Source organism: Panulirus ornatus, chromosome 42, assembly GCF_036320965.1.
Source record: "Panulirus ornatus isolate Po-2019 chromosome 42, ASM3632096v1, whole genome shotgun sequence".
In the NCBI taxonomy this organism is placed as follows: Eukaryota; Metazoa; Arthropoda; class Malacostraca; order Decapoda; family Palinuridae; genus Panulirus; species Panulirus ornatus.
Window position 1 is genome coordinate 8601086 of NC_092265.1, and position 26681 is coordinate 8627766.

The 26681-nt window shown below is 39.9% G+C and overlaps 1 protein-coding gene across 1 annotated transcript in view; it reads right to left on the reverse strand.

Annotated features, from left to right (window-relative positions):
- Nucleotides 1–3994: 3994 nt before the first annotated feature.
- Nucleotides 3995–26681, reverse strand: part of LOC139761892 (uncharacterized) — a 40423-nt gene continuing 17736 nt past the window's right edge. The window contains 3 exon segments of the mRNA XM_071686477.1: nucleotides 3995–5566; nucleotides 23937–23966; nucleotides 26025–26247. Coding sequence (XP_071542578.1) covers nucleotides 5402–5566; nucleotides 23937–23966; nucleotides 26025–26247 — 418 coding nt within the window. The 3' untranslated portion in view covers nucleotides 3995–5401.

Below are 26681 nucleotides of genomic sequence, written 5' to 3' on the forward strand. Positions count from 1 at the left end.
TATATAGCAGTAAGTGTTTTGAATACTTTATTTGCAAAATAGGTGACAAAAATATTGATAAAAACATTTCATTTCAATAGTGATTTAATACGTTCACATATGATGAAAATGGGTAATGCAGTAAGATAATGCTAACAATTTCAGATAATGCAAGTAAAAAACACTTGAAATTCACAAACAACAGAAGTATGGACATTCAAAGCAAGTAAAAATTTGATCTATACACAATGCATTTGATGAGAACCATATATGACCAACAATACTGAGCAGATGCTCCTCATTATATCTAATACTGTTTTCTTTTCTTAATATTTCAATTAACAGTAATCATACATGCGTGCATATATGACTGTAAATTAATCTGTATGTAAAGACTTAACATCAGCATTTTCAAGGAAAATGTAAGAAACTTGGGAAAGGACCTTTCAGTGCAACAGTGTGTAAAAATGAATTACTGTCTACATTTACTGGAAAAATTTACTATTTTCATTGTGTAACCGTATACTGTAAACTTGAACACACACACACACACATGTATATCGTTAGGTCATGTTTAAGTCCCAGAGAAGGCAGGCTGCTTCAAACCTACTCAACTGCCTATCCCTAATCTCTGGAGCTGGCCAACAAATGGGGAGGACATTCTAAGCCCTAAAAGAACTCTCGTTGCCTAGATCTTGCATAGAGCACAAAATCATAAGCTATGGGAATGCTAAAAAAGGAGTCCTAAGGTTACATCATCATTAAAATTTTAATAGTAATAATAATAATAATAATAATAATAATAATAATAATAATAATAATAATAACAATAATAATGATAATAATATACATACCTATACATCTCAATGTATACATATATATACATATACACATGTACATAATTCATACTTGCTGCCTTTATTCATTCCCGTCGCCACCCCGCCACACATGAAATGACAAACCCCTCCCCAGCATGCACGCGAGGTAGTGCTAGGAAAAGACAACAAAGGCCACATTCGTTCACACTCAGTCTCTAGTTGTCATGTATAATGCACCGAAACCACAGCTCCCTTTCCACATCCAGGCCCCACAAAACTTTCCATAGTTTACCCCAGACACTTCACATGCCCTGGTACAATCCATTGACAGCACATCAACCCCAGTATACCACATCGTTCCAATTCACTCTATTCCTTGCACGCCTTTCACCCTCCTGCATGTTCAGGCCCCAACCACTCAAAATGTTTTTCACTCCATCTTTCCGCCTCCAATTTGGTCTCCCACTTCTCCTCGTTCCCTCCACCTCTGACACATATATCCTCTTTGTCAATCTTTCCTCCCTCATTCTCTCCATGTGACCAAACCATTTCAATACACCCTTTTCTGCTTTCTCAACCACACTTCTTTTTATTACCACACATCTCTCTTACCTATTCATTACTTACTCGATCAAACCACCTCACACCACATATTGTCCTCAAACATCTCATTTCCAACACATCCACCCTCCTCACAACCCTATCTATAGCCCATGCCTCACAACCATATAACATTGTTGTTGGAACCACTATTCCTTCAAACATACCCATTTTTGCTTTCTAAGATAATGTTCTTGCCTTCCACACATTTTTCAACTCTCCCAGAACTTTCACTCCCTCCCCCCCCCTGTGACTCACTTCCACTTCCATGGTTCCATCCACTGCCAAATCCACTCCCAGATATCTAAAACACTTCACTTCCTCCAGTTTTTCTCCATTCAAACTTACCTCCCAATTGACTTGTCCCTTAACCTTACTGTACCTGATAACCTTCTTGTTCTTATTCACATTTACTCTCAGCTTTCTTCTTTCACACACTTTACCAAACTCAGTCACCAGCTTCTGCAGTTTCTCACCCGAATCAGCCACTAGTGCTGTATCATCAGCGAACAACAACTGACTTACTTCCCAAGCTCTTTCATCCACAACAGACTGCATACTTGCCCCTCTCTCCAAAACTCTTGCATTCATCTTCCTAACAACCCCATTCATAAACAAATTAAACAACCATGGAGACATCACACACCCCTGCCACAAACCAACATTCACTGAGAACCAAAATATATATATATATATATATATATGTATATATATATATTTGAAGAATGTATGCGAGAAATACTTAGAAAAGCAAATGGATTTGTATGTAGCATTTATGGATCTGGAGAAGGCATATGATAGAGTTGATAGAGATGCTCTGTGGAAGGTATTAAGAATATATGGTGTGGGAGGCAAGTTGTTAGAAGCAGTGAAAAGTTTTTATCGAGGATGTAAGGCATGTGTACGTGTAGGAAGAGAGGAAAGTGATTGGTTCTCAGTGAATGTAGGTTTGCGGCAGGGGTGTGTGATGTCTCCATGGTTGTTTAATTTGTTTATGGATGGGGTTGTTAGGGAGGTAAATGCAAGAGTCTTGGAAAGAGGGGCAAGTATGAAGTCTGTTGGGGATAAGAGAGCTTGGGAAGTGAGTCAGTTGTTGTTCGCTGATGATACAGCGCTGGTGGCGGATTCATGTGAGAAACTGCAGAAGCTGGTGACGGAGTTTGGTAAAGTGTGTGGAAGAAGAAAGTTAAGAGTAAATGTGAATAAGAGCAAGGTTATTAGGTACAGTAGGGTTGAGGGTCAAGTCAATTGGGAGGTGAGTTTGAATGGAGAAAAACTGGAGGAAGTGAAGTGTTTTAGATATCTGGGAGTGGATTTGTCAGCGGATGGAACCATGGAAGCGGAAGTGGATCATAGGGTGGGGGAGGGGGCGAAAATTTTGGGAGCCTTGAAAAATGTGTGGAAGTCGAGAACATTATCCCGGAAAGCAAAAATGGGTGTGTTTGAAGGAATAGTAGTTCCAACAATGTTGTATGGTTGCGAGGCGTGGGCTATGGATAGAGTTGTGCGCAGGAGGATGGATGTGCTGGAAATGAGATGTTTGAGGACAATGTGTGGTGTGAGGTGGTTTGATCGAGTAAGTAACGTAAGGGTAAGAGAGATGTGTGGAAATAAAAAGAGCGTGGTTGAGAGAGCAGAAGAGGGTGTTTTGAAATGGTTTGGGCACATGGAGAGAATGAGTGAGGAAAGATTGACCAAGAGGATATATGTGTCGGAGGTGGAGGGAACGAGGAGAAGAGGGAGACCAAATTGGAGGTGGAAAGATGGAGTGAAAAGGATTTTGTGTGATCGGGGCCTGAACATGCAGGAGGGTGAAAGGAGGGCAAGGAATAGAGTGAATTGGAGCGATGTGGTATACAGGGGTTGACGTGCTGTCGGTGGATTGAATCAAGGCATGTGAAGCGTCCGGGGTAAACCATGGAAAGCTGTGTAGGTATGTATATTTGCGTGTGTGGACGTGTGTATGTACATGTGTATGGGGGGGGGTTGGGCCATTTCTTTCGTCTGTTTCCTTGCGCTACCTCGCAAACGCGGGAGACAGCGACAAAGTATAAAAAAAAAAAAAAAAAATATATATATATACCGGGGTTGACGTGCTGTCAGTGGATTGAATCAAGGCATGTGAAGCGTCTGGGGTAAACCATGGAAAGCTGTGTAGGTATGTATATTTGCGTGTGTGGACGTATGTATATACATGTGTATGGGGGTGGGTTGGGCAATTTCTTTCGTCTGTTTCCTTGCGCTACCTCGCAAACGCGGGAGACAGCGACAAAGCAAAAAAAAATATATATATATATATATATATATATATATATATATATATATATATATATATATATATACATACATACATACATACATACATACATACATACATACATACATACATACATAGTTTGGCATTGGGTAAACCATGGAAAGTTTTGTGGAGCCTGGATGTGGAAAAGGAGCTGTGGTTTTGGTGCATTACACATAACAGCTAGAGACTGAGTGTGAATGAATGTGGCTTTTGATGTCTTTTCCTTGTGCTACCTCATGTGTGTGTGTGTGTGTGTGTGTGTGGGGGGGGGGGGGGGGGGGTGTCTGTTTTTCATTTGTGATGGGGTGGTGATAGGAATGGATGAAGGTAGCAAGTCTGTTTTTCATTTGTGATGGGGTGGTGATAGGAATGGATGAAGGTAGCAAGTATGAATATGTACATGTGTATATATTCCTGAGTCCTATATGTATATGTCTGTGTATGTATCTGTATGTATATGATGAAATGTATAGGTATGTATATGTGCATGTGTGGGTGTTTATGTATATACATGTGTATGTGGATGGGTTGGGCCATTCTTTTGTCTGTTTCCTTGCGCTACCTCGCTGATGCTGGAGACAGTGACTTAGTATAATAATAATAATAATGATAATTATAGTTTGGCTCTTCATGACAGTAGTGACACAGGACAACAGGAGAAGGGGAAGTTAGGCAGCTTCAAGGGTTGCAAGATGGGTACTATAAAGGTTGGCATGTTTCCAGTTGTTATGAATTTTGCTATGTAACCAGAAGTAATTCATGATATCTACGAATATTTGGAATACAATTTTGACAGTGTTATATGTGGGCTGCAGGTGCTCCTGCACCCCAAGACTGCACTGTACTCGGTAGCAGGGACAGGATAGACTCTTTTGAAGCAAAAGGTTCTTTGATGAAACTCTACTCTGTTTCATCATCTGACTGATGTAGCCTCACCAACGGTGATTTTTAATTCATAGTACAATCTCAAGCAGGCATAAGCCTCATAAAGAGAGAAGGGAATAGAAGGGACTACTGGGGTAGGGAAGTAGCTGCAGGAATGGATGAAGAAATGACCTCATTCCCTTGCATACATTCTCTAGCTTTCATGTATAATACACCAAAACCACAGCCCCCTGTCCACAACCAGGCACCACAGAGCTTTCCATGGTTTCCTCAGTTATTTCATATACACTGGCTCAGTCCACAGAAAGCACAGTGCCTCCTGCATACCACATCACTCCATTTCACTTTATCCCATGCACACCTTACATCCTCCTGCCCCTCTGGATACCACATCACTCCAGTTCACTCTATCACATGCACACCTTGTACCCTCCTGTCTCACACACATGTATATTTATATATTCATTTACTTTATATTACAATTTGATTTTTATTCAAGGCTAGTATTTACAATTATCATCAATTAAAAAAGATATATTTGCTTATACTGTCATACAATGATAAATGCCTTTATCTTGATATTTATATATGTAGACTTTTATCATCTATAAATTACAAGAAATTTGAAGTCAAAGAAAGGAGCATCCAATGAACCATTTTTAAGTGAAGAACATTCTTGCAAATACATTCATTAGGAACAACTGTAGACAAATGCTTTTATCACAAACAAGATTGTCCTGTCTGTAACAACAGAACTGATAAAATAAATATCACATTTCTCAGCATGTTTAAACTGACATGAAAGAAAAACTATCCATAATCACACTACTTTGATCTCGCCATTGCAGTGTGCACAGCAGTTAACTGTGACATGTTCGTAGCGTGTATTTGGATGGAAGCGGTGAATCATAGCAGATCTCCCTGGTGATACAGTGCTGCACTCAGCACACGTTGGGCCCTCCGTAGTGCACAGTCGATCCAAACACTGTTGATTTAATATAATTAAAGCATGATTCATGTGTACAGATACATGCAATTATACAGTATGAACAAAAATTACACCATAGCTGAGCTAATTTTAACCAGACAGTACTTTGTTTTCTAGTTTACTGTTCTTTGCATATTACAGCAACACTTTCCTTTCCATGTGCCATCATGCTGTATTGCTAAGCCAGGGTTTTCCATCTGAAAGTTTGCCAGCTTTTGTTGCTGATGTTCGCTCAGTGCACTAGATGACAGAAAATGGTGTCTCAAGGTGTCTGAAAATTCATAATGCTCCTGAGTTTGGAAAGGGGTATTCTCCCCTCCAGACTTACTCGACTGGACCACTTTGTGAAAAACTCCTGGGGAAAGCCCTTCTCTTGATATATAAAGTACCCCATTTTTGGCTTGTACAAAGTTGACCTGTAAATATTTTTCAAGAATTTAGCCTTTTGCAATATACTGGCTAGTAATGGGACAGAACTAAGACTGGATAAAGTAAAAATCATAAATGCATTAGTTCGGCAAGGTTGGTCAGGCTGTTGAAGAACATGTTTTATGTACTGTAATGTATTTTAATTAAGCCAGCATGGTCTGTAACATGAAGTTCATTTGTTGAATGACTAACTAACATGAATATTTCAAAGAATATATGGTAAAAGAAAACAGGGCACAAGGCAAGAAAAAGCTGCAGAGATAAAGATTTTGGAATTGAGTTTCTGATGACTTTTGGATAATATGCTATGTGAATATGTCTGTGAAAAGATTCATAAAAAAAATTAATGAAAAGAGCATATTTGAAGAAGTGAGTGAGAGCAGCTTTAAAGGTAGGCTTCAGACAGAATGAAAAAAGCGAATGTGTTTTAAAGGAGTTTAAAGAAAACAGGATGTTTGTGCCTGTAGTCCATCGGTGTGAGTTTACATTGGATACCCTGAAGTTTAGTGAAAAATGACATGAAAGATGCAGAAAAAGACATAATTATACTCAGATACGGATATAAGGAGATATTACATCAAGCATATTTTCATATTATTATATATTTACTTAATATTCTGTAATATACTGCTACGAAAACTAAAATATTTGTCATGTTGCAGTATGGCTTAAGACTTAAATAATAATTATCTTATCATCCTCCTGTGATCTTTTCCATTTGTAGCACAAAATAATAATAGAAAAAGGATATGTGGAAAGCAGAAACTTCTGCACAACTATAAACTCGATCTTTACATGTGCATGAGCACACTCTCAGGCTGCTTGATTAATTTCAATTTTTCTTTGCCAACAACCATAGAACCTCCAAGATAGGTAAATTCCTGGAGTTTTGAAACTTTCATTCACCTCACTCTACATGCAGGACCTACCCTGTTAATGAACAGTTCCACAAACCAAAGCTTATTCAAATCATGCAGTAAAAGAGAAAGGGTATCCTTCTCTCTTCTAGCAAAAGATAATAAAAGAGAATGTTGCAGAAATTCTTTTTTACCACAACTTGACCTTAACATGTATAAGTACGCTCACTCTGCAGCTACTTGGACCTCTTTCCTACATAAGCAACCATTAAAAAAAATCCAAACTAGCCAAATTCCAATGGAAAGTAAAAGAAAACTTCTATTCTTCTCATTCTGCATGCAGTAAATTCCCCAAATATGACTACCTAATAGATCAAAACCTCAGGAAAGATAAGCAGAGCAAGTATGATGATGAACAATTTGTCTTATGGAAAGATCTGTCAGAAAAATAAACCACTTTAACGAAGCAGGTTTTCTTTCTCAGAAAACTTCTCAATCCTAACAAATTCTTCCACTAGGAAAGAAAAGGGTAATGTGTTTGTAAGGGCATGGTAGAAATAAGTCCAGTGTTTCTATCACTATCCAGTCAGGGCCAAGAAAATACTTGTTGATGTGCTGTGTCAGCGTCAGTTGAGTGTCTAGATTTACTGCCTTGTCATCAAAGTAAATCACTATGTAAATACATCTGATTAACTCTAGCAACAGTATTCTATTTCAAAAGAAATTTCCCATTTACTCTTCATGTAGCCCTATAAATCATTACTGTGTACAGTGCTTGGGAAGGAAAGAAGCTAATAATCTCTAAGGAAGGAGTTTAACAAATAAACTGAGGATGAGAAGACTAAGGTTGTGTTCTGTATTTGGTAAGCAGACAAGTTCAGAATTATAAGGAAAGGAGTATAACCAGTATGCTGTGGTTAGGAAGACTGAGGCTATTAACAGTAATTGGGAAGCAAATAAGCTCAAAAACAAGCTCAAAACCCAAAAGATAGGTTGTACAACCAGTAAGCTGAGGATTGGAAGACTGAAGCAACATTAATTCTCCAAGTGTATTTATGCCCCATCTGTAATCCCATATTTTATGGTTTTCATAGTGCTCATGCTCATGGTCCTAAGCCACTTTGTTGAGGGGTCTACAAGACTGTTCCGTTAGGCAATATGGCATCATTGCCAGAGTCAGATAACACACCCATTCTGTGAAGTAAGGAATGAACTCAAAATAAAGACCAGTGGTAAGAGGGAAGATGGAACTGATAAAAGTCCAGAGTATATCATGACTAAAAGGAAAAACAGTTTACCAGGACTTACTGCATCACCTGCCTCCTTAAGGACAGAGTCAGGGATAAGGAAGGCAGTGGGCTTCTAGTATGCAATGGGACATTACCATCTGAGAATCAGTTTTGAAGGGCAAAGATGACACTACTACAAAATACCATAACATGAACTTTCAACAGTAGCTCCACAAAGAAACTATTTGTTCACCAGTGCATGTCATTGCTTGCTTTTAAGCAGAATTATGCTTGCTCATGGAAAATAGATAAAAAGAAATACACTGCAGTGGCAAGATCAGTTTATGGGACCCTGCCACTGTGGGGCTGCACTCCATACAGGAGCATGGGAAAGTGGGCTCCTTTTGATACAGAAGATCCTCATTGACAGCAAATTTTTTCTGTCCAATAACAATGATACATTCTCACTTCTTCCTCCAGGTTTTACTACTTAGAGGAAGAAGGTGCTAACACGAAGGAATATGGTTACCATAAAATCACAGGACCCTCTTATTGGTACTGCTGTAGCACCAAGACTACATTCCTCAAAGGAGCAGCGATATGGTGGATTGTCCTTGAAAAGAATGTTCTCTTTTTCTATCTAATGATGATACAGCCTTGCTAAAAGTGATCTTACTTGTAGTGTACCCACTGACAGGTAAAGTCCAATAACACCACATCAAGAAATATCTATATATATTTTTCTTCATACATGTTCACCATTTCCTGCATTATCAAGGTAGCATTAAGAACAGAGGACTGAGCCTTAGAGGATATATCCTCATTTGGCCCCCTCCTCTGTCCCTTCTTTTGGAAAATTAAAAATGGAAGGGGAGGATTTCCAGCCCCCTGCTCCCTCCCCTTTTAGTCACCTTCTACGACTCGCAGGGAATACGTAGGAAGTATTCTTTCTCCCCATTCCCCAGGGATAGAATATATTATTATTCATTTATATTTATTATACTTAATCGCCGTCTCCCGCAATAGTGAGGTAGCGCTATATATATATATATATATATATATATATATATATATATATATATATATATATATATATATATATATTTTTTTTTTTTTTTTTTTTTTTTTTTTTTTTTATACCTTGTCGCTGTCTCCCGCGTCTGCGAGGTAGCGCAAGGAAACAGACGAAAGAAATGGCCCAACCCCCCCCCCATACACATGTACATACACACGTCCACACACGCAAATATACATACCTACACAGCTTTCCATGGTTTACCCCGGACGCTTCACATGCCTTGATTCAATCCACTGACAGCACGTCAACCCCTGTATACCACAATCGTTCCAATTCACTCTATTTCTTGCCCTCCTTTCACCCTCCTGCATGTTCAGGCCCCGATCACACAAAATCCTTTTCACTCCATCTTTCCACCTCCAATTTGGTCTCCCTCTTCTCCTCGTTCCCTCCACCTCCGACACATATATCCTCTTGGTCAATCTTTCCTCACTCATTCTCTCCATGTGCCCAAACCATTTCAAAACACCCTCTTCTGCTCTCTCAACCACGCTCTTTTTATTTCCACACATCTCTCTTACCCTTACGTTACTTACTCGATCAAACCACCTCACACCACACATTGTCCTCAAACATCTCATTTCCAGCACATCCATCCTCCTGCGCACAACTCTATCCATAGCCCACGCCTCGCAACCATACAACATTGTTGGAACCACTATTCCTTCAAACATACCCATTTTTGCTTTCCGGGATAATGTTCTCGACTTCCACACATTCTTCAAGGCTCCCAAAATTTTCACCCCCTCCCCCACCCTATGATCCACTTCCGCTTCCATGGTTCCATCCGCTGACAGATCCACTCCCAGATATCTAAAACACTTCACTTCCTCCAGTTTTTCTCCATTCAAACTCACCTCCCAATTGACTTGACCCTCAACCCTACTGTACCTAATAACCTTGCTCTTATTCACATTTACTCTTAACTTTCTTCTTCCACACACTTTACCAAACTCCGTCACCAGCTTCTGCAGTTTCTCACATGAATCCGCCACCAGCGCTGTATCATCAGCGAACAACAACTGACTCACTTCCCAAGCTCTCTCATCCCCAACAGACTTCATACTTGCCCCTCTTTCCAAAACTCTTGCATTTACCTCCCTAACAACCCCATATATATATATATATATATATTTTTTTTTTTTTTTTGCTTTGTCGCAGTCTCCCGCATTTGCGAGGTAGCGCAAGGAAACAGACGAAAGAAATGGCCCAACCCACCCCCATACACATGTATATACATACGTCCACACGCAAATATACATACCTACACAGCTTTCCATGGTTTACCCCAGACGCTTCACATGCCCTGATTCAATCCACTGACAGCACGTCAACCCCGGTATACCACATCGATCCAATTCACTCTATTCTTTGCCCTCCTTTCACCCTCCTGCATGTTCAGGCCCCGATCACACAAAATCTTTTTCACTCCATCTTTCCACCTAAAATTTGGTCTCCCACTTCTCCTTGTTCCCTCCACCTCCGACACATATATCCTCTTGGTCAGTCTTTCCTCACTCATTCTCTCCATGTGCCCAAACCATTTCAAAACACCCTCTTCTGCTCTCTCAACCACGCTTTTTTTATTTCCACACATCTCTCTTACCCCTACGTTACTTACTCGATCAAACCACCTCACACCACACAGTGTCCTCAAACATCTCATTTCCAGCACATCCACCCTCCTGCGCACAACTCTATCCATAGCCCACCCCTCACAACCATACAACATTGTTGGAACCACTATTCCTTCAAACATACCCATTTTAGCTTTCCGGGATAATGTTCTCGACTTCCACACATTCTTCAAGGCTCCCAGGATTTTCGCCCCCTCCCCCACCCTATGATTCACTTCCGCTTCCATGGTTCCATCCGCTGCCAGATCCACTCCCAGATATCTAAAACACTTTACTTCCTCCAGTTTTTCTCCATTCAAACTTACCTCCCAATTGACTTGACCCTCAACCCTACTGTACCTAATAACCTTGCTCTTATTCACATTTACTCTTAACTTTCTTCTTTCACACACTTTACCAAACTCAGTCACCAGCTTCTGCAGTTTCTCACATGAATCAGCCACCAACGCTGTATCATCAGCGAACAACAACTGACTCACTTCCCAAACTCTCTCATCCACAACAGACTTCATACTTGCCCCTCTTATATATATATATATATATATATATATATATATATATATATATATATATATATATATATATATATATATAGTTTTAATTTTCCAAAAGAAGGAACAGAGAAGGGGGCTGGGTGAGGATATTCCCCCAAAGGCCCAATCCTCTGTTCTTAACGCTACCTTGCTAACACGGGAAATGGCAAATAGTTTGAAAAAAAAAGAAATATATATATATATATATATATATATATTTTTTTTCATACTAATCGCCATTTCCCGCTTTAGCGAGGTAGCATTAAAAACAGAGGACTGGGCCTTTGAGGGTATATCCCTACATGGCTCCCTTCTCTGAATGTAGGTTTGCGGCAGGGGTGTGTGATGTCTCCATAGTTGTTTAATTTGTTTATGGATGGGGTTGTTAGGGAGGTGAATGCAAGAGTTTTGGAAAGAGGAGCAAGTATGCAGTCTGTTGGGGATGAGAGAGCTTGGAAAGTGAGTCATTTGTTGTTTGCTGATGATACAGCGCTGGTGGCTGATTCATGTGAGAAACTGCAGAAGCTGGTGACTGAGTTTGGTAAAGTGTGTGAAAGAAGAAAGTTAAGAGTAAATGTGAATAAGAGCAAGGTTATTAGGTACAGTAGGGTTGAAGGTCAAGTCAATTGGGAGGTAAGTTTGAATGGAGAAAAACTGGAGGAAGTAAAGTGTTTTAGATATCTGGGAGTGGATCTGGCAGCGGATGGAACCATGGAAGCGGAAGTGAATCATAGGGTGGGGAGGGGGCGAAAATCCTTGGAGCCTTGAAGAATGTGTGGAAGTCGAGAACATTATCTCGGAAAGCAAAAATGGGTATGTTTGAAGGAATAGTGGTTCCAACAATGTTGTATGGTTGCGAGGCGTGGGCTATGGATAGAGTTGTGCGCAGGAGGATGGATGTGCTGGAAATGAGATGTTTGAGGACAATGTGTGGTGTGAGGTGGTTTGATCGAGTAAGTAACGTAAGGGTAACGTAAGGGTAACGTAAGGGTAAGAGGCACATGGAGAGAATGAGTGAGGAAAGATTGACCAAGAGGATATATGTGTCGGAGGTGGAGGGAACGAGGAGAAGAGGGAGACCAAATTGGAGGTGGAAAGATGGAGTGAAAAAGATTTTGTGTGATCGGGGCCTGAACATGCAGGAGGGTGAAAGGAGGGCAAGGAATAGAGTGAATTGGAGCGATGTGGTATACCGGGGTTGACGTGCTGTTAGTGGATTGAATCAAGGCATGTGAAGCGTCTGGGGTAAACCATGGAAAGCTGTGTAGGTATGTATATTTGCGTGTGTGGACGTATGTATATACATGTGTATGGGGGTGGGTTGGGCCATTTCTTTTGTCTGTTTCCTTGCGCTACCTCGCAAACGCGGGAGACAGCGATAAAGCAAAAAAAGAAAAAAAAAAAAATAAATATATATATATATATATGGGGGGGGGATGGGGGAGGAATGGCATGTATTTAGGGAATCAGTGATGGATTGCGCAAAAGATGCTTGTGGCATGAGAAGAGTGGGAGGTGGGCTGTTTAGAAAGGGTAGTGAGTGGTGGGATGAAGAAGTAAGAGTATTAGTGAAAGAGAAGAGAGAGGCATTTGGACGATTTTTGCAGGGAAAAAATGCAATTGAGTGGGAGAAGTATAAAAGAAAGAGACAGGAGGTCAAGAGAAAGGTGCAAGAGGTGAAAAAAAGGGCAAATGAGAGTTGGGGTGAGAGACTATCAGTAAATTTTAGGGAGAATAAAAAGATGTTCTGGAAGGAGGTAAATAGGGTGCGTAAGACAAGGGAGCAAATGGGAACTTCAGTGAAGGGCGTAAATGGGGAGGTGATAACAAGTAGCGGTGATGTGAGAAGGAGATGGAATGAGTATTTTGAAGGTTTGTTGAATGTGTCTGATGACAGAGTGGCAGATATAGGGTGTTTTGGTCGAGGTGGTGTGCAAAGTGAGAGGGTTAGGGAAAATGATTTGGTAAACAGAGAAGAGGTAGTAAAAGCTTTGCGGAAGATGAAAGCCGGCAAGGCAGCAGGTTTGGATGGTATTGCAGTGGAATTTATTAAAAAAGGGGGTGACTGTATTGTTGACTGGTTGGTAAGGTTATTTAATGTATGTATGACTCATGGTGAGGTGCCTGAGGATTGGCGGAATGCGTGCATAGTGCCATTGTACAAAGGCAAAGGGGATAAGAGTGAGTGCTCAAATTACAGAGGTATAAGTTTGTTGAGTATTCCTGGTAAATTATATGGGAGGGTATTGATTGAGAGGGTGAAGGCATGTACAGAGCATCAGATTGGGGAAGAGCAGTGCGGTTTCAGAAGTGGTAGAGGATGTGTGGATCAGGTGTTTGCTTTGAAGAATGTATGTGAGAAATACTTAGAAAAGCAAATGGATTTGTATGTAGCATTTATGGATCTGGAGAAGGCATATGATAGAGTTGATAGAGATGCTCTGTGGAAGGTATTAAGAATTTATGGTGTGGGAGGCAAGTTGTTAGAAGCAGTGAAAAGTTTTTATCGAGGATGTAAGGCATGTGTACGTGTAGGAAGAGAGGAAAGTGATTGGTTCTCAGTAAATGTAGGTTTGCGGCAGGGGTGTGTGATGTCTCCATGGTTGTTTAATTTGTTTATGGATGGGGTTGTTAGGGAGGTAAATGCAAGAGTCCTGGAAAGAGGGGCAAGTATGAAGTCTGTTGGGGATGAGAGAGCTTGGGAAGTGAGTCAGTTGTTGTTCGCTGATGATACAGCACTGGTGGCTGATTCATGTGAGAAACTGCAGAAGCTGGTGACTGAGTTTGGTAAAGTGTGTGGAAGAAGAAAGTTAAGAGTAAATGGGAATAAGAGCAAGGTTATTAGGTACAGTAGGGGTGAGGGTCAAGTCAATTGGGAGGTGAGTTTGAATGGAGAAAAACTGGAGGAAGTGAAGTGTTTTAGATATCTGGGAGTGGATCTGGCAGCGGATGGAACCATGGAAGCGGAAGTGGATCATAGGGTGGGGGAGGGGGCGAAAATTTTGGGAGCCTTGAAAAATGTGTGGAAGTCGAGAACATATTCTCGGAAAGCAAAAATGGGTATGTTTGAAGGAATAGTGGTTCCAACAATGTTGTATGGTTGCGAGGCGTGGGCTATGGATAGAGATGTGCGCAGGAGGATGGATGTGCTGGAAATGAGATGTTTGAGGACAATGTGTGGTGTGAGGTGGTTTGATCGAGTAAGTAACGTAAGGGTAAGAGAGATGTGTGGAAATAAAAAGAGCGTGGTTGAGAGAGCAGAAGAGGGTGTTTTGAAATGGTTTGGGCACATGGAGAGAATGAGTGAGGAAAGATTGACCAAGAGGATATATGTGTCGGAGGTGGAGGGAACGAGGAGAAGAGGGAGACCAAATTGGAGGTGGAAAGATGGAGTGAAAAAGATTTTGTGTGATCGGGGCCTGAACATGCAGGAGGGTGAAAGGAGGGCAAGGAATAGAGTGAATTGGAGCCATGTGGTATACAGGGGTTGACGTGCTGTCAGTGGATTGAATCAAGGCATGTGAAGCGTCTGGGGTAAACCATGGAAAGCTGTGTAGGTATGTATATTTGCGTGTGTGGACGTGTGTATGTACATGTGTATGGGGGGGGGGGGGGTTGGGCCATTTCTTTCGTCTGTTTCCTTGCGCTACCTCGCAAACGCGGGAGACAGCGACAAAGTATAAAAAAAAAAAAAAAAAAAAAAAAAAATATAATTATATATATATATATATATATATATATATATATATATATATATATATATATATATATACTTACTGGACTCCCCCTGCTTGAAGTTACATCCTGAATGAAAAGTCACCTTTGAAGAGGCATTATCATTGGGAGTACAGTCTTATCAAAGAGCTTCTCATTCCGATGATGTCTATATTTCCCTGATACTGGAGTAGCACAGCCTTGAGCTATACGAGCTTTCAGAAAGATCCTGGGTAACACCAGAAGTCTTCTTAGAAATTACTCTCAAGATAACATACAGGAAGGTGAGAGGCGTGCAAGGAATAGAGTGTACTGAAACGATGTGGTATACCAGAGTCAACGTTCTGTCAGTGGACTGAATCAGGGCATGTGAACGTCTGGGGTAACCCATGGAAAGGTCTGTGGGGCCTAGATGTGGATAGGGAACTGTGGTTTCAGTGTATTGCACATGAGAGCTAGAGAGTGAGTGTGAACGAATGTGGCCTTTTTGTCTGTTTTCCTGGCACTAATGATGCCACTTCCTGTGGGGTGGGGTAGCAGCAAGGCAGTGGGTTTGGATGGTATTGCAGTGGAATATATTAAAAAAGGGGGTGACTGTGTTACTGATTGGCTGGTAAGGATATTCAGTGTATGTATGGATCATGGTGATGTGCCTAAGGATTGGCAGAATGCATGCATAATCCCATTGCATAGGCAGAGGGGATAAAGGTGGATGTTCAAACTACAGAGGCAAAAGTTTGTTGAGTATTCATAGGAAATTATATGGGAGGGTATTGATTGAGAGGGTGAAGGCATGTACAGAGCATCAGATTGGGGAAGAACAGTGTTGTTTCAGAAGTGGTAGAGGATGTGTGGATCAGGTGTTTGCTTTGAAGAATGTATGTGAGAAATACTTACATAAACAGATGGATTTGTATTTAGCATTCATGAATCTGGAGAAGGCATATGATAGGGTTGATAGAGATGCTTTGTGGAAGGTCTTAAGAGTATATGGTGAGGGAGGTAAGTTGCTAGAAGCAGTGAAAAGTTTTTACCAAGGATGTAAGGCATTTGTAGGAGTAGAAAGAGAGGAGAGTGATTAGTTCCCAGTGAATGTCGGTTTGCAGCATGGATGTGTAAATGTGAATAAGGGCAAGGTCATTAGGTTCAGTAGGGTTGAGGGACAAGTTAATTGGGAGGTAATTTTGAATGGAGAAAAACTGGAGGAAGTGAAGTGTTTTAGATATCTGGGAGTGGATTTGGCATCGGATGGAACCATGGAAGCGGAAGTGAGTCACAGGGTGGGGGAGGAGGCAAAGGTTCTGGGAGTGTTCAAGAATGTGTGGAAGGCAAGAACTTTATTTTAGAGAGAAAAAATGGGTATGTTTGAAGGAATGGTGGTTCCAACAATGTTATATGGTTGCGAGACGTGGACTATAGATATGGTTGTGCAGAGGAGGGTGGATGTGTTGGAAATGAGATATTTGAGGACAATATGTGGTGTGAGGTGGTTTGATTAAGTAATGAAAGGGTAAGAGAGATGTGTGGCAATAAAAAGAGTGTGGTTAAGAGAGCAGAAGAGGGTGTATTGAAATGGTTTGGTCACATGGAGAGAATGAGTGAGGAAAGATTTACAAAGAGGATATATGTGTCAGAGATGGATGGAAAGAGGAGAAGTGGGAGACCAAATTGAAGGTGGAAGGATGGAGTGAAAAAGATTTTGAGCGCTCGGGGCCTGAATATACAGGAGGGTGAAAGGCGTGCAAGGAATAGTGAATTGGAACGATGTGGTATACCTAGGTCGACGTGCTGTCGGTGGATTGAACCAGGGCACGTGAAGCATCTGGGGTAAACCATGGAAAGTTTTGTGGAACCTGGATGTGGAAAGATAGCTGTGGTTTTGGTGTATTACTGAGTGTGAACGAATGTGGCCTTTGTTGTCTTTTGGAACTGTTTAGAGCTAGCCAATTCTTTTATCACTTTTGCAGTGATGGCTGAACCATCATATTGCAGTCTTTTTCTCAAGACCATGGAATATGTATGTGGTATAAGTACTGCACCACAGTTTTTTTTCATATAAAACATTACACATTTTAGAAAGCATGGGGACATTTGGCATAAGCCTCTACCTTCATGCTGGACCAGCATATACAGAATGTGATGATAGACCAGTGATCTGCTATGACTAGAATGAGGATTACTCATGGTGACAGAAATGAAAATTTAGCCAAAATTCTTAACCTTAATCTTCTTAGGCATGAATAAAACATGAGTGTTAATCTCAGTGGAGGATACTTAAGAGTCATTAAAGTTCATGTTCTAGATGAATCATTAATTGCTAAGCATTCAAGGTTAGATTCCCTTTCTACAGCTTACCCTTAGTGAAAAGCAACATCAGCCATCAATGATATATTCACACGTTTTAACCAGCCTCAGGCTGTCCTTAGAATGCAATATGAGGCCAATATCCAAACAATAAAAGGTCAAAACAGCTGATAATTAAAACTCTTGTCATACTAAAGATACATACTATAATATAATGCACAGCCTAAAATAATGAGTCAAGTAGAAAGTTCTGCAATGCCAACCAGTGTACTAGTATCTATCTCCTGATCAATTTTCCTAGAATATCAGTGCCTGCCTGATGAGTGTTAACCGGATCAAAAGATACAAAATAGCTGAGGCAAGGTCTACGCAGTCACAGTCACCATCTGTTCTTAGAGAAATGTTGTAGGTAATTAATCAATATTGAAATAGCTACAATTTTGTGTCTACCTCACAAGCCAGGACAAAACTAGTCATACTTAGAGAGGTCATATGGAATACAGTATTACTTTCCAGTGGTAGGAATGGTGGTGTCTTATTGTTAACATAACATGTTACTTACTGTAGCTAAACAATTGCTAACAAAGGTGCTTAAGTATCTATTAATCTTCATTATCAAAATCAAAATTCAGTTCTAAATTGAGATGAAGTATGAAGTCTGTTGGGGATGAGAGAGCTTGGGAAGTGAGTCAGTTGTTGTTTGCTGATGATACAGCGCTGGTGGCTGATTCATGTGAGAAACTGCAGAAGCTGGTGACTGAGTTTGGTAAAGTGTGTGAAAGAAGAAAGTTAAGAGTAAATGTGAATAAGAGCAAGGTTATTAGGTACAGTAGGGTTGAGGGTCAAGTCAATTGGGAGGTAAGTTTGAATGGAGAAAAACTGGAGGAAGTAAAGTGTTTTAGATATCTGGGAGTGGATCTGGCAGCTGATGGAACCATGGAAGCGGAAGTGAATCATAGGGTGGGGAGGGGGCGAAAATCCTTGGAGCCTTGAAGAATGTGTGGAAGTCGAGAACATTATCTCGGAAAGCAAAAATGGGTATGTTTGAAGGAATAGTGGTTCCAACAATGTTGTATGGTTGCGAGGCGTGGGCTATGGATAGAGTTGTGCGCAGGAGGATGGATGTGCTGGAAATGAGATGTTTGAGGACAATGTGTGGTGTGAGGTGGTTTGATCGAGTAAGTAAAGTAAGGGTAACGTAAGGGTAAGAGGCACATGGAGAGAATGAGTGAGGAAAGATTGATCAAGAGGATATATGTGTCGGAGGTGGAGGGAACGAGGAGAAGAGGGAGACCAAATTGGAGGTGGAAAGATGGAGTGAAAAAGATTTTGTGTGATCGGGGCCTGAACATGCAGGAGGGTGAAAGGAGGGCAAGGAATAGAGTGAATTGGAGCGATGTGGTATACCGGGGTTGACGTGCTGTTAGTGGATTGAATCAAGGCATGTGAAGCGTCTGGGGTAAACCATGGAAAGCTGTGTAGGTATGTATATTTGCGTGTGTGGACGTATGTATATACATGTGTATGGGGGTGGGTTGGGCCATTTCTTTTGTCTGTTTCCTTGCGCTACCTCGCAAACACGGGAGACAGCGACAAAGCAAAAAAAGAAAAAAAAAATATATATATATATATATATATATATATATATATATATATATATATATATATATATATATATATATATATATATATATACTTACTGGACTCCCCCTGCTTGAAGTTACATCCTGAATGAAAAGTCACCTTTGAAGAGGCTTTATCATTGGGAGTACAGTCTTATCAAAGAGCTTCTCATTCCGATGATGTCTATATTTCCCTGATACTGGAGTAGCACAGCCTTGAGCTATACGAGCTTTCAGAAAGATCTTGGGTAACACCAGGAGTCTTCTTAGAAATTACTCTCAAGATAACATACAGGAAGGTGAGAGGCGTGCAAGGAATAGAGTGTACTGAAACGATGTGGTATACCAGAGTCAACGTTCTGTCAGTGGACTGAATCAGGGCATGTGAACGTCTGGGGTAACCCATGGAAAGGTCTGTGGGGCCTAGATGTGGATAGGGAACTGTGGTTTCAGTGTATTGCACATGAGAGCTAGAGAGTGAGTGTGAACGAATGTGGCCTTTTTGTCTGTTTTCCTGGCACTAATGATGCCACTTCCTGTGGGGTGGGGTAGCAGCAAGGCAGTGGGTTTGGATGGTATTGCAGTGGAATATATTAAAAAAGGGGGTGACTGTGTTACTGATTGGCTGGTAAGGATATTCAGTGTATGTATGGATCATGGTGATGTGCCTAAGGATTGGCAGAATGCATGCATAATCCCATTGCATAGGCAGAGGGGATAAAGGTGGATGTTCAAACTACAGAGGCAAAAGTTTGTTGAGTATTCATAGGAAATTATATGGGAGGGTATTGATTGAGAGGGTGAAGGCATGTACAGAGCATCAGATTGGGGAAGAACAGTGTTGTTTCAGAAGTGGTAGAGGATGTGTGGATCAGGTGTTTGCTTTGAAGAATGTATGTGAGAAATACTTACAAAAACAGATGGATTTGTATTTAGCATTCATGAATATGGAGAAGGCATATGATAGGGTTGATAGAGATGCTTTGTGGAAGGTCTTAAGAGTATATGGTGAGGGAGGTAAGTTGCTAGAAGCAGTGAAAAGTTTTTACCAAGGATGTAAGGCATTTGTACGAGTAGAAAGAGAGGAGAGTGATTAGTTCCCAGTGAATGTCAGTTTGCAGCATGGATGTGTAAATGTGAATAAGGGCAAGGTTATTAGGTTCAGTAGGGTTGAGGGACAAGTTAATTGGGAGGTAATTTTGAATGGAGAAAAACTGGAGGAAGTGAAGTGTTTTAGATATCTGGGAGTGGATTTGGCATCGGATGGAACCATGGAAGCGGAAGTGAGTCACAGGGTGGGGGAGGAGGCAAAGGTTCTGGGAGTGTTCAAGAATGTGTGGAAGGCAAGAACTTTATTTTAGAGAGAAAAAATGGGTATGTTTGAAGGAATGGTGGTTCCAACAATGTTATATGGTTGCGAGACGTGGACTATAGATATGGTTGTGCAGAGGAGGGTGGATGTGTTGGAAATGAGATATTTGAGGACAATATGTGGTGTGAGGTGGTTTGATTAAGTAATGAAAGGGTAAGAGAGATGTGTGGCAATAAAAAGAGTGTGGTTAAGAGAGCAGAAGAGGGTGTATTGAAATGGTTTGGTCACATGGAGAGAATGAGTGAGGAAAGATTTACAAAGAGGATATATGTGTCAGAGATGGATGGAAAGAGGAGAAGTGGGAGACCAAATTGAAGGTGGAAGGATGGAGTGAAAAAGATTTTGAGCGATCGGGGCCTGAATATACAGGAGGGTGAAAGGCGTGCAAGGAATAGTGAATTGGAACGATGTGGTATACCTAGGTCGACGTGCTGTCGGTGGATTGAACCAGGGCACGTGAAGCATCTGGGGTAAACCATGGAAAGTTTTGTGGAACCTGGATGTGGAAAGATAGCTGTGGTTTTGGTGTATTACTGAGTGTGAACGAATGTGGCCTTTGTTGTCTTTTGGAACTGTTTAGAGCTAGCCAATTCTTTTATCACTTTTGCAGTGATGGCTGAACCATCATATTGCAGTCTTTTTCTCAAGACCATGGAATATGTATGTGGTATAAGTACTGCACCACAGTTTTTTTTCATATAAAACATTACACATTTTAGAAAGCATGGGGACATTTGGCATAAGCCTCTACCTTCATGCTGGACCAGCATATACAGAATGTGAGGATAGACCAGTGATCTGCTATGACTAGAATGAGGATTACTCATGGTGACAGAAATGAAAATTTAGCCAAAATTCTTAACCTTAATCTTCTTAGGCATGAATAAAACATGAGTGTTAATCTCAGTGGAGGATACTTAAGAGTCATTAAAGTTCATGTTCTAGATGACTCATTAATTGCTAAGCATTCAAGGTTAGATTCCCTTTCTACAGCTTACCCTTAGTGAAAAGCAACATCAGCCATCAATGATATATTCACACGTTTTAACCAGCCTCAGGCTGTCCTTAGAATGCAATATGAGGCCAATATCCAAACAATAAAAGGTCAAAACAGCTGATAATTAAAACTCTTGTCATACTAAAGATACATACTATAATATAATGCACAGCCTAAAATAATGAGTCAAGTAGAAAGTTCTGCAATGCCAACCAGTGTACTAGTATCTATCTCCTGATCAATTTTCCTAGAATATCAGTGCCTGCCTGATGAGTGTTAACCGGATCAAAAGATACAAAATAGCTGAAGCAAGGTCTAGGCAGTCACAGTCACCATCTGTTCTTAGAGAAATGTTGTAGGTAATTAATCAATATTGAAATAGCTACAATTTCGTGTCTACCTCACAAGCCAGGACAAAACTAGTCATACTTAGAGAGGTCATATGGAATACAGTATTACTTTCCAGTGGTAGGAATGGTGGTGTCTTATTGTTAACATAACATGTTACTTACTGTAGCTAAACAATTGCTAACAAAGGTGCTTAAGTATCTATTAATCTTCATTATCAAAATCAAAATTCATTTCTAAATTGAGATGAAGTATGAAGTCTGTTGGGGATGAGAGAGCTTGGGAAGTGAGTCAGTTGTTGTTCGCTGATGATACAGCGCTGGTGGCTGATTCATGTGAGAAACTACAGAAGCTGGTGACTGAGTTTGGTAAAGTGTGTGAAAGAAGAGAGTTAAGACTAAATGTGAATAAGAGCAAGGTTATTAGGTACAGTAGGATTGAGGGTCAAGTCGATTGGGAGGTAAGTTTGAATGGAGAAAAACTGGAGGAAGTAAAGTGTTTTAGATATCTGGGAGTGGATCTGGCAGCGGATGGAACCATGGAAGCGGAAGTGGATCATAGGGTGGGGGAGGGGGCGAAAATCCTTGGAGCCTTGAAGAATGTGTGGAAGTCGAGAACATTATCTCGGAAAGCAAAAATGGGTATGTTTGAAGGAATAGTGGTTCCAACAATGTTGTATGGTTGCGAGGCATGGGCTATGGATAGAGTTGTGAACAGGAGGATGGATGTGCTGGAAATGAGATGTTTGAGGACAATGTGTGGTGTGAGGTGGTTTGATCGAGTAAGTAACGTAAGGGTACGAGAGATGTGTGGAAATAAAAAGAGCGTGGTTGAGAGAGCAGAAGAGGGTGTTTTGAAATGGTTTGGGCACATGGAGAGAATGAGTGAGGAAAGATTGACCAAGAGGATATATGTGTCGGAGGTGGAAGGAACAAGCAGAAGTGGGAGACCAAATTGGAGGTGGAAAGATGGAGTGAAAAAGATTTTGTGTGATCGGGGCCTGAACATGCAGGAGGGTGAAAGGAGGGAGAGGAATAGAGTGAATTGGATCGATGTGGTATACCGGGGTTGACGTGCTGTCAGTGGATTGAATCAAGGCATGTGAAGCGTCTGGGGTAAACCATGGAAAGCTGTGTAGGTATGTATATTTGCGTGTGTGGACGTATGTATATACGTGTGTATGGGGATGGGTTGGGCCATTTCTTTTGCCTGTTTCCTTGCACTACCTCGCAAACGCGGGAGACAGCGGCAAAAAAAAAAAAGAAAAAAAATTGAGATTCATCAGCTGATTAATAATTTACTTAGGTCCAATTGGGATTTGATTAGTCCCACTTGCTCAGTGTCCTGAGCTTGCTGTATGGCCCTAGAAGAGAAAAATATAACATCTAGTGAAATACACTAAATGTAGATAATGAAAAAATATTCATTCCCAGATATCTCTAACAACTGCAAACTTGCAGTTTTAGGGAAAGAAAGAGCAGAAGAAATACAATGGCATTCTTGGGAGAAATGGAAGTAAACCTAGGAAAGGTCATGTCACTTACAAACATTCTTTTTCCTGGCAGAATCAAATTTGACGAAAACTCAAAATTATGGGAACCACAAGGACACACACTCTCCCGCACAAAAAAGCCACACAATTAGAAGAAAGGGAATATTAAGCCAAGCAGATGTAATTAGGATTACCACGTTTAACAGTGATACATAAACCAACTATACACTGCGAGGACAAACCTAACAAGCTGTTTAAAATCTGTTCACATAAAGGATATGTTGTTGGTTTGATAGACTAGGATCACTGACCATTGAGGGGGTATGTAATGCATATGCAAGTGGGTTAATATGTAATTCTTTTGTTCTATGAAGATTTTTGGTTCTGGATTTCATTGATGTTTAACATTGGTAAACAGTTTAGACATCACAAAGTGGGCTCACTTGAGTATTCATTAACCCCAACCTGCTTACTTGCGAAGAAACGAAGGTATCAGAGTCTTTCTTCAACAAAGTTAATTATTAAATGTTCTTATATGTCTGTTAACACATAACAAGCAAAGGCAACACAAAAGATATAGAAAGAAATTTTATAATTTTCACTCACACACCACAAATAAAAGCACTCAGATGCAAGAAAAAAACATCATCAATAGCATTCAGAGAATATGTAGCTAGAATCTTGCTACATGAGGAAGCTGAGCATCATATATGCAAAATCTATGTTCATAATATACTGGACTTCATTTTACTCACTAAAGGCTTCTTGATTTTCTTGTCACAAGCCTGAAATATTGAAAGTTAGCTCAGAATAAGAACTAATTATAAAATAACGACAACAGCTGTAGTATGATAAACTTTATCCCATCATCAAATTCTCATTTACTTTAGTGGAATATTCTGCATTTCTTTGGTTGCATTTTGATAATTCTATGTACCTAGAACCCTTCAGGAAAAAGGCAACTGTATGCTTTAGAGTATCATTCCATAATTTTAGTGATGTGACAAAAGCAGTGTCTGAAATTCTATATAAAAGTTACTATATCTACATATAGCCCCTAATTTCAAAACTCTTTCTACTCATTTAAGAGAGTTGCCCAATTGTTATTTATCTTGTTTTACGTCTTAAAATCGATAAAAATCATGCTTCGCGTCTTTAAGGTAAAGTTGATATACTTTCAGAAAATTACAAATCTTGAAATAAGCCATAAATCAAATATTCTTGAGGCTATCTTTTAAAAATTTGGCAGTTTTATGTAGATTGTAATAGCAGACAAGATCACTACAATCCTTCATAGTTTAGATAAATGTGAAACTTTGTGGTTTTCTAAAGAAAAAAAAGTTATCCAGCAATATACAGTAAATTCATTTGGTGAAATATCATTTCATTTATTGCATCAAATACATGTAGATCATTATTCATAAAAGCACTAGAGGAAAAATTTAAAAGATTTTGTAAGCAACAATCTTCTGTAATACCAAGCAATTTTAGTCTAACAAGATATTTCTTCCACCAGAATGATTTTCTCCAGAAGATACCAGGAGGGCTTGTCACGTGAGTATATCAAGAAGACATATTGTTCATCAGTCTATTTATTAACCCATTATATTTTCATATAAATCGAGATTTAATGTACCAGATTGGTCAATCTTAAGTAAGCATAACATTTCTAAAGTGTTTTAAATCATATGATTAGATATAAAAACTATCAAAACCATTATTTTTTTCTTTTGCGTTAATACAAGTCCTTCTTTATATATGAAAAACATTATACAGTGGATTGGCCAGTCTTAAGTGCAGGCAACATACATGTGATGGTGGGCAGTAGTGGCAGCAGTAGGCACAAAGAGGGCTAATGAAGTCAAGTCATTTGACAAAATTCATCGTTACTGTTCAACTTTAAATTAATGAAAAGCACATTCCTTTCCTTTTGTTTTAGAGTCACATGCTACAATTATCCTCTTTCCATTCACTGGAGGTCTAATTGTACCTTCAGTTTTTCTCTTTGCATGACTGCTCTCAACCTTGGCATCCCCATTACCACCCATAGTAATTAATACTCTTAAAATAACTAAACTCATTAACAACTTTCATTTACTCTGTATTTAGAATGATGTATACTACCTGTCATCAAAACCAGAATCTTTCTCTTGCAATTACCTTTAACATCCTCCTCCTACACACAAAATTTGCTTTTAACTTTGAAAATCAAACAATAATTAATGAATATAAACTTACCATAGACCTTAAAATAATGACAAATGAAACTTATGAGACTTTTGCATGGAAAAAGGAGAATGACTGACCCCCACAGTGCTTACAGAATGAAATGTTATGTGATCATGAGCATATGGCCTTGCTCATAATCAAGTTGAGAGAATGAAAAAGGATTCTGATTTTTTTTTTTATCTCAGCTGTCAAGAAAAAGGAAGCTGAGGACAAACGTCACCCTACCCACCCTATGTTTCACTTCATTTGGCAAATGCTATTTAGTTCTCTTTTGGCTAGGGAAGGGACAGAGTGGGACTATGTACTCACATGCTTTACCATCATGATAGAACTTAGTTTATATAACTGGTTATCCATTATCTTCCAACACTTAGTAATTCATGGTAATTACAAGTCCGCTTCATCATTTTCTATTTCCATAAGATCTGTTAGCCAAATTGTAACACTGATGGGAGTTTCAAATATGTGTCCTTAGCTTACCAGACGTTCACAACCCTGTGTTGCATGAAAAATCTTTGGTTTGTCTACTAAGTACAGCACAAAAGACCTAGCTCATAACATGTTTTCATATCAATTGGAGAATTGAGAAGTCTTCTAAAGTGTCAGATGGTTACCTGCAGAGCCATTTTCTCCCCTGGTGTCTGTGTTTCTAATCCCTCTATGTTGAGGCTGCAGCCTACAGATCGGCCAAGATCACCCAGCAGACGATCTCTCACAGTTTCTGCTAATACACCACCATCTACAGCCAGTGTAACTAAGTCTGCTGAGGCCAAAGGGGGAACACCTCCAGACTGGGCAGCAAGGGGATCAAATGCATCACGAAGCTGTTTATTCATTCTGTCAAGATGAGAAAAAAATGAGTTTATTTAACACTAGAAGTTATCAAGATTCCCTTTTTTCATAACCAGTTGATTACTTTCCCCTCACATTAAAGTTGGTTAAAATTAATCACTATCAAACAGCAGCATCATACACAACATCTTAAATTTATTTTTGTCTACATACTCAGCTCATTCATATAAACAATGCATAAGATTTCTATTCCTATTTTCTTTAATCTTGATAATCTTGAAACATTCCAGCCTTAATCTAATCATGCTCTCCATTTAAATTTCTCTTACTTTCACAGATGTTTTAATCTTGGTTCACCTTCAGGATTCGGTAATATCTACCCTCCAATCTTTCCTGAACTTTTCTAATGTTAGCAACAAATATAGTTTTGAAAGAAAACCTGTTTAACTTTCTGAAAAGTCCAGTTTCTTGGACAGAAT